This window comes from Arachis hypogaea, chromosome 13 (genome assembly GCF_003086295.3).
Source record: "Arachis hypogaea cultivar Tifrunner chromosome 13, arahy.Tifrunner.gnm2.J5K5, whole genome shotgun sequence".
Lineage (NCBI taxonomy): Eukaryota > Viridiplantae > Streptophyta > Magnoliopsida > Fabales > Fabaceae > Arachis > Arachis hypogaea.
In genome coordinates this window covers 16,915,908-16,930,333 of record NC_092048.1, presented here as the reverse complement: position 1 = coordinate 16,930,333, position 14,426 = coordinate 16,915,908, and the positions used below count along the sequence as shown (strand labels likewise).

At 34.1% G+C, this 14,426-nt stretch overlaps 3 protein-coding genes across 4 annotated transcripts; 1 reads left to right on the top strand and 2 right to left on the bottom strand.

Moving 5' to 3' along the window:
* The first annotated feature begins 488 nt into the window (after positions 1-488).
* Positions 489-2,312, top strand: LOC112737498 (uncharacterized). The gene is made up of 3 exons (XM_025787421.2): positions 489-956; positions 1,367-1,390; positions 1,788-2,312. Exons 1-3 carry the CDS (start codon positions 746-748, stop codon positions 2,132-2,134), a joined length of 582 nt encoding a protein of 193 aa, XP_025643206.1. The 5' UTR covers positions 489-745; the 3' UTR covers positions 2,135-2,312.
* A 1,885-nt stretch (positions 2,313-4,197) lies between these two features.
* LOC112737494 (condensin complex subunit 2) lies at positions 4,198-8,916 on the bottom strand. 2 transcript variants are annotated; one of them, XM_025787414.3, is made up of 14 exons: positions 8,471-8,916; positions 8,270-8,374; positions 7,710-7,827; positions 7,412-7,485; positions 7,272-7,332; positions 6,983-7,183; positions 6,584-6,882; positions 6,320-6,464; positions 5,967-6,223; positions 5,846-5,876; positions 5,566-5,708; positions 5,277-5,387; positions 4,808-5,055; positions 4,198-4,532 (listed from the first exon to the last, which is right to left on the bottom strand). In XM_025787414.3, exons 1-13 carry the CDS (start codon positions 8,750-8,752, stop codon positions 4,861-4,863), a joined length of 2,022 nt encoding a protein of 673 aa, XP_025643199.1. In that variant the 5' UTR covers positions 8,753-8,916; the 3' UTR covers positions 4,198-4,532; positions 4,808-4,860. The 2 variants fall into 2 exon arrangements, with proteins under 2 accessions (XP_025643199.1, XP_025643200.1); XM_025787415.3 differs by having other exon boundaries at positions 7,412-7,479; positions 8,471-8,899.
* A 750-nt stretch (positions 8,917-9,666) lies between these two features.
* LOC112737493 (uncharacterized) lies at positions 9,667-14,004 on the bottom strand. The gene is made up of 5 exons (XM_025787412.3): positions 13,562-14,004; positions 12,655-12,811; positions 11,622-11,672; positions 11,412-11,504; positions 9,667-10,110 (listed from the first exon to the last, which is right to left on the bottom strand). Exons 1-5 carry the CDS (start codon positions 13,717-13,719, stop codon positions 10,051-10,053), a joined length of 519 nt encoding a protein of 172 aa, XP_025643197.1. The 5' UTR covers positions 13,720-14,004; the 3' UTR covers positions 9,667-10,050.
* Between the last annotated feature and the right edge of the window lie 422 nt (positions 14,005-14,426).

Genomic DNA, 14,426 nt, shown 5'->3' with positions numbered 1-14,426 from the left:
TCTGACGGATTAGAGCGTTGGAGTGTCTTTGCAGGTGGCACCCCCTCTGTCCACACCAAGATCTCGGGACGTCGGTTACTCCAGCTCCAACCTCGCAACCCGGAACCAGGCGATACCCCACTTTACCAACCGAAGGACATCCCCGAACCGTCCGGTACCTGAGCTACTGTACAAATTTTTCTAAAAGATTATTTATACTATTAATATAAAAAATATTTATTTTATTAATAAAATATTATACAATTATATATATATATATATATATATATATATATATATATATATATATATAACTGTTTTATTCAGTAATGAATAAAATTAAATTTTTTATTTATTTTTATATTTTTTTATAATATTTTTTAATCTGATAAATTAAAAATTAATTTATTGTAAATTAAAATTTTATTTAAAAATTTACTGTTGATTCACAAACCTAAATTGGAACAAATCTTTTACTCGTTTAATGCAATGAAATTCCATCAGATAAAGAAGTAAATAATGAATTTTAGATATATGGATCTGAGATATCACTTGATCATTGCATTGTCAGTCTTAACAGAATCCTTAAATTAGATGAAGACAAGTTCCTCGTTCAAGTCAAGTGATACCAGGAAGCAGCACAAACCTCTTTACTCTTTCTAACACTTGCCAATTGCCGACACCTAAATAGTAAATACTAAATAGTAATACTACTACCACACCATAATCATCGTTTGTTTCTGTTTCTCTCTCTAGAGAGAGAAAGATGGCTACGAACAACACAGGGGTTATATTGAAGATTGGTTTGGGGGTTGTGGCACTGTGCATAGCAGGGTACATAGTGGGTCCCCCTCTTTACTGGCACTTAATGGAAGGATTGCTTGATGTCAACCACTCTTCTTCTCCTTCTTCTTCTTCTTCTTGTGCTCCTTGTCTCTGTGATTGTTCTTCCCAACCCATACTTTCAATTCCACAAGGTGCTTGCTTTTTCAGATCTCATTTCACGTGTGTTCCTGATTGATTACCCATCTTATGATCTTGTTAAAAGTTTGTGCTTTTCTTAATTGGGTCATTGGATTATGGGGTTTGGATCAGAATCAATGAACTTTTTGGATCTGGGTTGGATTGATTTTCTTTTCTCACTATAGCTTCATCTTGCAATTCATATACTCCAGTATGAGTAATTTGACAAGAAGACATTGTTACTTGACTTCAATGTCTCATATGATGATGCTGATAAATTGGCAAATTATTTTGGTCTCTGGTAGTAAATACAGTTCCAATTAAATATCTTTGTGGTTTTATTATAGTTTGCAGCTACCTTGTCTTTGTTCAACTGCACATTTGTCATGTAACTAATTATGTTTCTTTCCATGTGATTTTATAGGTCTGAGTAACACTTCATTTGGAGGTTGGTTTCTGTTCTCTGGATGAACTACATCGAATCAATTAATTAAACCATTCTGTTAACTTCTCTATATAATGCCGATTTGTATGATGGTAGGAGCTGAAGCTATCATTGTTGAATGTTGACTTACTTGAAGAATTTAGGAAGTTTGTTGTTTTTTCATCAATTGAATCTACTTTTATGATGGAAAAAATCTAATGTGACTTCAGAACATATAATTTTTCCTTCTAATTTTGTTTTATGCCAATCTGTACTCATATGTTAAACTAATTACAATGTTTCTAGCATTCTTAATTTATAGTAAACTTGCTTGGATATGTTGTCTCATGTTTTTGTTGGCTCTTACACTGGATGATAAGCTTCTGCTAGAAAATTATATTTGATTGGTAATGTTACACAGATTGTGCAAAGCCTGATCCGGAGGTGAGTGGAGACACCGAAAAGAATTTTGGCGAACTATTGTCAGAAGAACTAAAGCTAAGGGAGAACCAAGCTTTGGAACAACAGCAGCATGCTGACATGGCACTCCTCGAGGCGAAGAAGATCGCATCTTCGTATCAAAAGGAAGCAGACAAGTGCAATTCAGGGATGGAAACGTGCGAGGAGGCGAGGGAGAAAGCCGAGTTAACCTTGGTAGCTCAGAAGAAGCTGACTGCATTGTGGGAACTTAGAGCGCGGCAGAAAGGGTGGAAAGAAGGAGCTGCCAAGTCTCAAGGAAATGTACAAACTAAACTGCTTAGAGAATAGGCATTGCATGACACTATTCAAAGAAACTGAGTTTAAAATGTTGGTAACAGGAAACAAATTTGTTCATGGAAGGTTAAGTGTATAAAAACAAATGATGTTTGTAACTTTAACGCCCATTTTGGGTATTGCTTCCACATGCAAGATAATGCTAATGTTACATCTAAAATTTTTTGTTTAAGCAGGATCAACATAATTCTGATTTTAGTGGTAATATGTAAGTTTTGCATATTACTAATGGCGAAATATTGTTGAATTTTTCTGTAATAATAATATATTACTAAAGGAGAAACATTATAGAATTTAGCTGTGGTTCACTATTTTCTTTGAAAGTTTGAGATGGATTTTCGATCATGTGTTGTGAGTTGTGACATTGATAAAGAGAACACGGGCAATCGTTGATTTGTTTTGTGAATAAATGACCATTTGTACCATGAAAGATGAAAACGATGACATACGTACTCACACTAAATCGAAATTAAACTTGTATCCACGCAAGATCCGTGTGACAAAAGTACCCTGTCTTTGGAGGGTTGGAGTGCCACGTAGGTACTTTTGTCACACGAAGGACATCTTGCGTGAATACAAGTTTAGTTTTGATCTAGTGTGGATACATATGTCTGTTTTCATTTTTTATAGATACAAATGATCATTTATTCTTTGTTTTGTTCTTTTGGTGGATAGGAAAAATTATTGATTGGCAAAGAAAAATATAAATAATTTCCGCGTCTATGTTATCTTTATTGAGTTGAAAACACACCTCCAGTACGAAAGCTTATGGATTTTACATTCTATTTTCAGTAGTAGAAAAGTATTTTTATTTAAGGGCAAAGTCAACTTTTTGTCTCTATCATTTACGATTTTTTTTTTAAATTATCTTTAACATTTAGTTGTATTTAATTTTATTCCTAACATTTTCGATTTGTGTCAAAATTAATCCTGGATGTTAATTTTATGTAAAATGTTAGAGACGAAATTAAAAACGTTCATAGATAATTTTGAACAAATCAAAAACATTAGTAACAAAATTGAATGAACTAAAACATCGGAGATATTTTTATAAAAAATCACAAATATTAAAGACGAAAAATATATTTTTTTCTTATTTAATATACTTAAGTAAAAGTAGATACTACATAGAATAATAATCTTTCTATATTTTCAATAATGATAATCAAATTTTGGGTTCAATATATATATATATATATCACAATTTTAACCATTAATTTTATGATGTTTAAATTTATGGGCTTTAAAGTGCAAGATTAATGAGTAAAATTGTGATGTCTATACTTAAAATTCAAAATTTTGGCAGTTACAATCAATGTTGGGAGGTAACAAAATTCTATGTATTTCCTTTTAAAGAATTCTCTTAAGATATTATCTTGAAGTATGCTCACAATAAAAGTGAGTCCTGTCACTTGTGAATTTATCTATGAAGCACGGACACTTCGTTGAATTATCGTGTCCGCGTGTTGGACACATTTCGGACACGACACTCACCGACATTCGTCCGACACGCGTGTTTGCTGTGTCCAACCGTGTCTTAATAAAAAATAAAAAAATTCTTCTCTGGACACGCCTGGACACACCTAAATACCATCACGTGTCCACGTGTCCAGTCTTATTCTTAACATATATTCTTAAAATAAATTTAGATATCGTATATATTATTATTTATTAAAACAAAAAATATTTTAAATACTTGATATAAATAAAATAAGACATTAAAAATAATTAAAAATTTTAATTTATATTTTAATATTAATAAAATATCAAAATATCATTACAATTTATCTAAAAAATACTTTATATTTCATATATATGCGTGTCCTCGTATCATGTAAGATTTTAAAATTCACGTGTCGGCGTGTCCCGTGTCGTATCGTGTCCCGTGTCAGTGTCCGTACATCATAGGTAGTTATTATCTTAGGAACTTTTATAGTCCTTACATTCCAATAAACTGATTACAAAAATACAGAAACAAAAGGGTTCGATCTATAGTTAATGCTTTTACGATTTTTCAAGTTGTTTATTTAAAAAGGATACAGGACAAAATCAGAAGATAGAATTCAAATTTCGCGAGAGATAAGTATAACAGATTCTCAAATCTCAATCTACACGATAGAGCGAACCACTCTATAGAATGTAGCATTTAGCGGCAATTACAACCATTCATACATCCATGAATGAATGGCGTATTTGCACAACCACTGGCAATGCTCATGAAAGCAAATAATATAATAATACAATGAGCATGAATGGAGATGTAAACATCATCAAAGGTCAAAGAATTAAACCACCATAACCAAACTAGTATTTGCACAGCCAAGATTCAAGGCAAAAGCAAACTTGCAACTTCAATGCTTCATTGAACGTGGTTAACATGTAAACTCCCCACCTGAAGATTCAAGGCAGAAATGAGAAACTTTGAACAACTTAATTGTTATCTATAATACAATATTTATCTGTTAAACTTAAACTGTTAACTATCATCCAAAGTTGAATGAGAAAGTTCATCACCATGATGTGATGTCTATGAACATGGGGGAAACAAAAGCAATTTCTGAAGAATAAAAAAGCTTTGGAGAATAAAAGAGGAAACAATGAAATGCAGATTCTTCAAAATATCTATCTGACAAAGCACAGTGCATAGAAATTGTAGGAGTCACCTACCAGACTATGTTCTAATTCCCAAATCAAGGGAAATTGGGTGAAAAAAGAAGAATCTAAATATTTGGAATGCATATGGCTAGATCATCCAAGCTGGGGTAGCCTTGAATGCTCAATCCTTTCTCATTTGCCAGATGCAGCAAACATATGAAGCACAAATGGGGAGAGATGTCACTAATAGTTGCAGCAGCATTGCACTCAGTAGGAAAGTTGGCCAATACACTTCTGAAAGATACTGTTTCTTTTTGACCCTATGCAGTGTAGAAAGGGTAAAAAAAAAAATCATGTCAATGCAAAAATTAGAAATTACTCAACAGCAAAGACAGAAAGAAACTACATTCATTATCTACTGAACTATAGAATAGTGAAGCAAATATGCACTGTTAGCAGTGCAAAATAACAACATAAATCAGGAAGCAAACTCATTGTGCGAGGAAGATTTTTAAGTGATGGAGTAGAAATATTAGCATACCTCAAAAGACAGGTTAGCAGATTCTTGAACATGGTTCCAAAGAGTAATTTTCAGTTCCTGAACATTAACTTGCTTGGAAGTTTTGTCGTACTGGACTTCAATTTTATTTACCTGTATTATTCATAATGAGCATATGCTTCTAACAGCAATGATTTGATTAAAGACTAATGATGAGTAGTACATGCGTCGACAAACGCCATTACACCTTCATCAACATCTATGATAATATATGAAATGGTCTCATATCAATAACTAGTGCATAAATATTCAACAAAAGTTCCTAACTCACCTGACGAGGCTGACTAACAAGCGTGTCAGAGTCCTCTATGTCACTATGAACATCACCTTCATAATCACCAGGCTCACCACCACAAAAACTTCCATTATCCCAGGAAGGGAATGACTCATTATTGCATTGTTCTCTAGATTCATCTACACACGCATGGAATTTGAAATAAAATCAGGAGAAAGATGAAAATATCCAAGCATGTATTGACAATCCAAACATAATATGATACTGAAGATAGAAATTATGGTAGTCACAAATTAGCAATAGCACAGCATTGTACCTGAGAGCCTTTTTGCCCTCCTCCCGAGACACTAGAAAAATAATAGAACTCATCAGAGATTTAAATAAATATTACTCCAGAAAAAGAACTTTGGAAATAATTTCTATCTTGAAGAAACTACCTTCACATCAGGCAGAAGAAATAATTTAACAAGATCCTCTGGCTGGTAGTGGCAGTCCTCCGGAAGTTTTGTATTGCAAGGGATTCTGCTCTCGGGGAGCAGCAATGTTTTCGGATTCTTGGGAGGATTAAATATATCTAACATTTCCTTCTCAAGGAAAACTGTGAAATCTAAATCAATTTCTTTCTGTTTCTTACTCCTTGGCGCCCTAGTCTTTAGGGCTGATCCATTTTCAGAAGGAGGATGAACGTCTGAGACTACAAAACAGATACTAAGGAAATTACCATACTGAAAATCTGAAATTTAGAGACACAAAAGCATTATTCGAGGTTGTTGCTGGCCTTCAAACGCACCTTTAGATTTTCGATATTTCCAATGATCAGGGCCTGCCCATGCATTTTGTTTTGAACTAAAACCCAGACTCAAAAATAGGAAACTATCAACATTACCAAATCTGTCGTCCGTATCAGGGTCTTGAGAAGAAAATAGCCCATTTTCCTACAATATTTTGAATTTATTTAAATATGTCCATCCATACTAAATATCAATAGAAAGCTTTTAAAATTCATCCAAGGCAATCAATCATTAGAGATTAATAGGGCTGAAACACAAGAAACCTGAGGGTAATCAGGAAAACTTGGATCAGCATCATTGGATACGAAGTCATTAGATCCCAAATCAGCAACTGTTGGCTCATCATGATCATCACTCCAGGCCATGCAGTTCTCATGCTCTTCTGTGTCGGCCCTCATTTCACAGTCAAAAGGCATCTCCATCTCTTCAGCTGTATTTTGGCCATGAAATTGAAAATCGGTGGGCCTTCTGTTACTTTCATCAAATTGGTTCACTATAGTCCTGAGAGTTGGAGAAATTTCATCCTTCATACGAACTTCCAGCACCATGTGCTCAACACAATCTATTACCAAAAGTCAGTCACCAACTTATCATCAGCTATGTTGAATGTATTTAGATGTAATTAACAGCAGTTTCACCAGATCATTCAAAAAGTAACTCACCCTTGGCAAAAGAAAGATCAATAGTATCTGATATATCATGTTGATTTTTACTTGTCATGCATTTTGCAGGCACCTCTAGTGAATCAAAGAGCACCCTACATCCACCATATACACCAAGATTATTCATTAAAAGACCCTTGGCTCCACCTTCATCAAATTTTGCCGTTGTCTGACGGTAGAGGGGATCCACAACAAATGCAGCTGCAAAAACATATGCATTTTCAGCACAATCAGAACCCAGGACACACTTCAAACAAAACATGGACCATAAAAAGGGATTAGAAATCACCATCAAACTTCTTCACGTTAAGAGCCTCAAAAGATGATTCCAATGTTGACAAAGGTGACAACTGCATGAGCAAACTACTGTTACAACTATTCAAATAATATGATTAACCAGACAAGTCCGGAGATCCAAAGATTATTGACCTTTTTGTCCGTCTCTTTCCTGCTTCTTTCTTTTCCATTTTCAGTGTTATCACCCTCCACTGTAGCATCTGCATCTGACAACATGAATTTAACCTTATAACCCATACAGAACAAAATATTAGAAAATCAAGGGTTAGTTAGAAATTATAGCACTTGCTAAACAATGATTAAGAGGAGCAATTCCCAAAGACCCCACCCGCAAAGTAAACTCAGTAACTGACTACATAAGCCAAAGAAGGAAAGAGGAGAACAGAAATAGTAGAATTGAAGCTTGAAGAGAGAGGGTGATAATTGAAACCTTGCTCAGCTTCTTGGCCAGCTCTATTCATCCCGCCAAGTACTTTATATGCCTCAGAATGCACTGAATCAACCCTTAATGAATAAATTTTGACTCCAGCCTCAAGAGTGCAGCTTGCCTGCACAAACAAACTCAAAATGAATATACACAGACTACACATGCATAACTAAGATTTTAGAACCACTGCTGCCAAATTGTTGTACAATCACTGCCGTAGTTCATCAGTGCAATTCATAAACAAGGACAAGTTCTGCAGAATCTAGAAGCAGAGTGAACCAATGCTCATTGCATATAGATTTGGAATTACTTTTAGTGGCATCATTGCAATATAACAAACTTTATAAATGATTAAACTGAGATATGATATATAAACATTGACAAACTCTACATACCTAATGGATTATTGTAGCCATTGTTACATGTGTCGCTAATTAGCCCCATTTGCGCACACATAACCTCACTCATACATATTCTTCGCAGTAATAACAATTTTTTGAATCGAATAGTTAGCTATAACAACATCGGAAAACTGAGTATGCACGAATTAAGCGCACACGCACCTTCTGAAAATTAGTCTCCACATCTCCATCTTCTTCTCCAGCCTTGATAATATCAGTTATGTGGTCAATCAAATTCAACTCCCACGTGTTTTTCTGATTAATTTTCTGCAACGAAGAAACATTTTTCGGAAAAAGAAAAATCAAAACACAATTCAGTTCAACTAGTAGAACTTTTTCTTATTCTTTTTCTGTCTGTCTTACATTTTCGCTGGCGAGCTTGATGCAGTTCTTGAACAAATCGAGGATCTGCTGCTTGTTGAGGCACGGGTCGGAGTTAGCGTCAGAGGATTGGGAGTTCAAGTTGGCGGCGACGTTCTTGCGGCGGATGGCGGCCGCACGTGCAGCGCGTGCCTGGGCGCGTTCCAGTTTGTCATCATTGGAACCCAAGAAGAAGGGGCTGGTAGGGGACTGGATGCGAGCGGCCATGGGAAGCCTCTGCTTCTGGCCGGCCATGGTTGGGTTCGGGCTTAGATTTTCCGCCATAGCAGCAACAGCAGAAGAGAAGAAGAAAAGAGAATTGAATTAGGGTTTGGAATTGAGAATTTGGGGTTGGAATAGGAGCAGATCAGAGAGGAAGTGGAACGGGGTCGTTTCCCTCCATTTTCGTAATTTGAATTTTGATAGGTTTCTTCTCCGAGCAAGGTTGCAATCTAGGACCTGTTTGGGAGAAGAGATTTAGAAGAAGCGTGGAGAGAGTCGTTGATGTGCTTAGTTTAAAGTGAATCAGGACCGTCCATTAACTTTTTTCAAACTTCATACAATTTTAGAACTTAATTATGATATGCACTCCAAAATTCCAAATTGTTAAAAAAATCAACGATATTAATTATACAAAGATAAAGTATATTTTTTATCTTTAAAATTTGTCAAAAATTTTAATATTATCCATAAGTTTTATTTTGTTTTAAAAATTTTCGATTTACATCAAATATAACTGATAGCTAAATTTTCAAAAGATTTAGGACTAATCCAGCAATAATACATGACAACTATCTCTGATTTACTTGTGATGATAATTGTTCTTGTAAAATTATTGTTTTTGATTATAAATTTTTTAAAAAATTAGCCATAAGGATATATTTGATATAAATCAAAAATTTCTGAAACAAAATTAAAACAAAATAAATCTTATGAATATTTTTAACAAATTTTAAAAATAAAAAATATACTTTCAAATTATGTATTTGTCATATCATAAAAAATATAAATGGCCATTCAAAATCAAAATACAACTAAATTGCTGTATAAATCATTTTATACTATTAATAGTACATTTAAAAAATTTCTTATTAGGAAAAAATATCTTTCGAACAAGAGTGAAATAATTAGAAGCACGATCAAATAATCCGAACATACAAACGATATTTACATATATATAATTAAAACAAAATTCACAATTATAGACAAACTCATAATCATATATCACAAACTAGATTTACATTTATAGTCAAACACAAAAACCAACCTCCACAGCTTGTGAATTTCACAATGGAAAGACCATAGTTTATATCAAATGGTGTTCAATAAAAATTAACCTATACTGCAATAGCTAACACTTAAAGGATGAACTAATTAACGCATACAAGAGAAGTTGGAACGTCCAAAAAATCAGGAAGCAGGATCTCTCAACACCGAGGTGAACCATCAGAACCAGTTTACCCTAAAGAAGCTTGGAACAACAACAGGCTTTCATGCCCTTTGGACGATGATTTTGTGTTGGCTACGAAGTAACACTTGTGATTGGACTAATGAATTAGTATCGATCATCATCACACAGAATATTAATGGGGGCCTCTCATCAAAAATGCTATTATGCATCCCAATATGCTACCGACAAAAACCTGTTCAAAATAGAAGAGTGGTTATTCATGTACGCATTCACTAATGAGACAGAAGCAGATAGAATAAACCCAACTAATTGGTCGAATTCAAGCAAATAAATTGGCCACAAAAGAAAAGAGAGAATAAACACCTAAATTGGATCCCAAGGAATTTTAGATCAGTCACTTTCGTTCTAAAACCTTTTTATTCTCTAGAAGTCCTCGGGAATTACTCCTGTCAGACAGATTGGTCTCGCTGTCATTTTGATGGAGACTAATTTGTCTTATAGTGATATTTTATGGAACCTATAATTAATAAAATTTATTTACTACTTATTGTCCAACATGCATATTAAAAATTTAATTGAAACTGACGAAAGGACTACCATATCCGACAGGAGTAATTTACGAGAACTTCTAAAGAATAAAAATTTGTTAGAGGACCAAAGTGTTCTACTGAAGTTCTTTGGAGACCAATTTGAGTGTTCACTCAAAATAAAAATTTACAACTGACATAGCATTTGGTAGCACAAATGAAGTGAAGTGAATTGTGGAATCTAAGCAGCAACACTCAATTAGGATTTAGGAACTAGATGGGGATTAATTTTTAGGAGTAAATTACGTTAATTTACTTTCAACTTGTACATAATTACAATAAGGACCAACATCTCCTTAGCCCTTAGGTTTAGTTGATATCACATATGATATACTTGTATTATGTGAAATATAGCATTGAGCATTCCAGTAAACAGTAGTACAGTACACAGACCTCATTACAAGCACGACAATAAGACTGACCTCCCTTGTAGAGAGATCAGTCTAAGCATGACAAGTCAATGGACAAAAGGTACTTATCCGACCACTGGAAAAGAGGGTCAATGGTTACTTGTGAATTATTACCTAATCTCATATAAGGTCAGTGTAATTTACTTTTTACTTTAATAACTGCATAGATAGCTTGCAGCCTTGGAAAATCATTGAGATTCATTCGTTTTTTACTGGAAAGTGAGAAAAGGGCAGACTATAAAGAAGAATTTGATTAGTTTTAATTGCAAGAAGATCTTAGATCTAGCAGCATTAATTTTCACGCTGAAGTTATGCATGCAATTTGAAAATTAAACACAGTAAAGAAAGGGATGGCTTTAGCATTTTAATTGGCAAACAATACACAATAATAAGTTCTGGTCATGAGTTAGTCTTAAATATTTGTTGCATAATGGCATGCGTGTAATCCTAAGCTATTTCATCAATGGTATTCAAAGAATCGAAGCCTAAGGCAACCAAAGTACCAGACATAAAAGGGAAACACTGTAAGAACCCACCTGAAGTGGAGTATGGCCAAGTGAATCACGCAGAGGTCTGCAACTGGATAAAGGATGTTCTGGTGGTAGCTCACACACAATTTGATTCAGCAACTGCAGTGAATGTTGGCATTATTTTGTGCCACAAAGCAATATGTGAAATTTATAATATAAGAACTTAAGGGTAAATGTCAAAGCAAGAAAGCGATGCTACCAAGGAAAAAATCTTACTTCTGCCTGCCGACCTGCATGAAGTCTAACTCCTGAGGCATCATACATTACCTATCAAAGTTAGATAAGAAATAATTATCCCATCCAATTGAAGTGAAAACATTGAAATGCTGAAGATACCCATAAAAAGAGGGGAAAATCACAACAGCAACATAAATAAATAGCGGATAGTGAAAAAAGCCCCCAATTATCAGTATGTTTGTCAGAACAATCATGTGAGAAAACCAAGAGATGAATACCAAATGAAGGCTACAGATTAATAATCCCATACCATGGAGACAGTAAACATATAGAGTTTAAATCCACACATAAAATAGAAAGAGCAGTAAAGAAACTTTTCCAACTTTTTACATGAAACTGTATAATATACAAAGATAACGAATCATGATTCATTATTCAAGGATGCCATTCCTAATTTTCTCTCTGTGGTAATCAGCATACTACACAAGATTACGCTTTCTAATGCTTCATAAAAAAAAAAAGGAAAGGTACAAGAAGTGAATTCCAAACCTAGATACTTTATACCATTAAATATTCACCACCATTTTAACCCCCCCAAAAGATTGAAATGACATTGTGGCTCCCCAAAGATTTACTTTGTCTGACAAGTTGCACCAAACCATCTTTTGGTACATTTTGTTAGACCACGATGTCACATTAATCTTTTGGAAGTCATTTTGTTAGAAACTGAATTTTTTTTCGGCAAATAGTCATTTACCCATATTTCAACCAATAAAACCACCAGAAAATCACAATGGAAATGCTGAATCTGCTAGCAGAATGTATTTTTGGAGGACGTTAATAATTTGGTATAGAGTATCTAACGTTTTGAAAGAATTCAAGTGTGACATCCGGATTCATTACACATACACAGCATATAAAAGAACATTCACACATAAAACCATAAGAGCACATATGTTAAGTTAACTATACTCCATTCATATCAGAACTAATAATGAAAAGTATATCAGAAGAGAAAAAGTAATAAAACATGAGCAAAACTAAAAGAATTTATCAGCGATGATTGACATACAATACATGACAAGACGACAGCAATTGCAAATGCGGATGACCCTGTTCCTTCTTGGAGACCTATAGCCATTGCTAGTGCTGACACCGCTGCAGAATGCGATGAAGGCATTCCACCAGAATCAAGCATCCTTTTAGTATCCCATCTCTTTTCCTTATACCTGAGTATCTAGGAGAAAATTTTGGGAGAAAAAATGAGCTCATATTCCTCATACATCAGAACTATGGTATATAACAAAAAAATTCTTCAGGTATACTATCCAAAATGCAAATTCAAAGTAGATTGATTTCACGCATGAAGCTCAAGGATGCTACGAAAACTGGGCTTCCTACAAAAGTATACACATTACCTTCAAATTCACAAAACCATAGAAAATTTGAAACAAAAAGGATTGGGAGAGTAACTAATCCACAATCACTCTCAAATAAAAGTAAGAGGTATGTACTACAAGGACTTATGAACAAGGTCCCTTTTTGTCATCATTATAACACATTACATTCTTCATCCAAGACTTACATGCATCAACACCATTTCAATTCGAAAGGTGGACTATGACATCCTTGAGATTTAAGTAATATTACATTGGATACCTCTGTATACTATAAGAAATGAGACTAAGCACCATGTAAAAATTGAAGGAAATGAGTCCAATTTGCCCAAATGTAACACAATAAGCACCTATACAAGCACACCAATATGGATTTGCACATTCATCTACCAAAACAAAATAGGCTAATCTAAATTCAACTAATCTTCAGTCACAGCTATGTTAAAACCCAACCAAAAGTAAATACCTTGATCCAATTGATACGAGAAAAACAGAGTTGAAATATTGCACGGACGAATAATTATGAGAGTGAGGTCGAACAATTGAAGGGTTAAAAGAGGAAAGAAAGGAATGTGTACGGACCAGGTGGTGAAGATCTTGAGGAACTGGGCGAGGGCGCAGGCGAGGAGGGCGGCGAGAAGAGGGAGGTTGTAGGGAAGGATGGAAGACGAGGAAGGAGAACGTGGGCCGGCCCGTCGGCCCAAGCCCGCCGCATCGGACAATGTCATGACTTTGTCCATCGTTTTCAGTTCAGTTTGCTTTCCTTGTGGATTTCGAATTATTATTATTGAGTTGAAGATTCCAAGTTAAGTGTAGTGCTGCGCCGTGTCGGAATAATGCCAGATGGAGACCTTCCTCCTTCCACCAATTAATTTCATTCGGATTTGGGATTAATCATCGCATCTATTTTCTATTGCCTTTTCTTTCTCTCTTTTTCGTAGACTTTATATGGGTGCCGTGTTTGGAACGAAGAAAAAATAAGTTTTTTTTTTTTTTAATAATGATTCATGAAAACTCCCTTCCTTGAAGACGTCTTCATTCATAGTTAATATTTATTAATTTTATATGAAAATAATTATATATAAATTTTTATCATAATAAATATTATTTATTAATAATAAATTATAAATATTATTATTTATAATTATTAATTTATTTTTTTTAAATAAAAAAACTTAAATTAACCATTTTTAAATAGGAAAAATCTAGGAAATCAGCAACTTTTGTATTTTCTGGCCAACACTTAACCATCAAAACAAAAGTGAGTAATTTTTCATCATTAGATGTAATCTCACACTATTAAAAATACTATTGATGACCAATTGATGGTTACAAAATACTAAAATTGCTGGCCCCTTAGCATTCCTCTTTTAAATAAGTATAAGAAGATTATATCATTTAAGTTATAACTTATAATTCATTCTTATTATTTTCATTCATGATAATT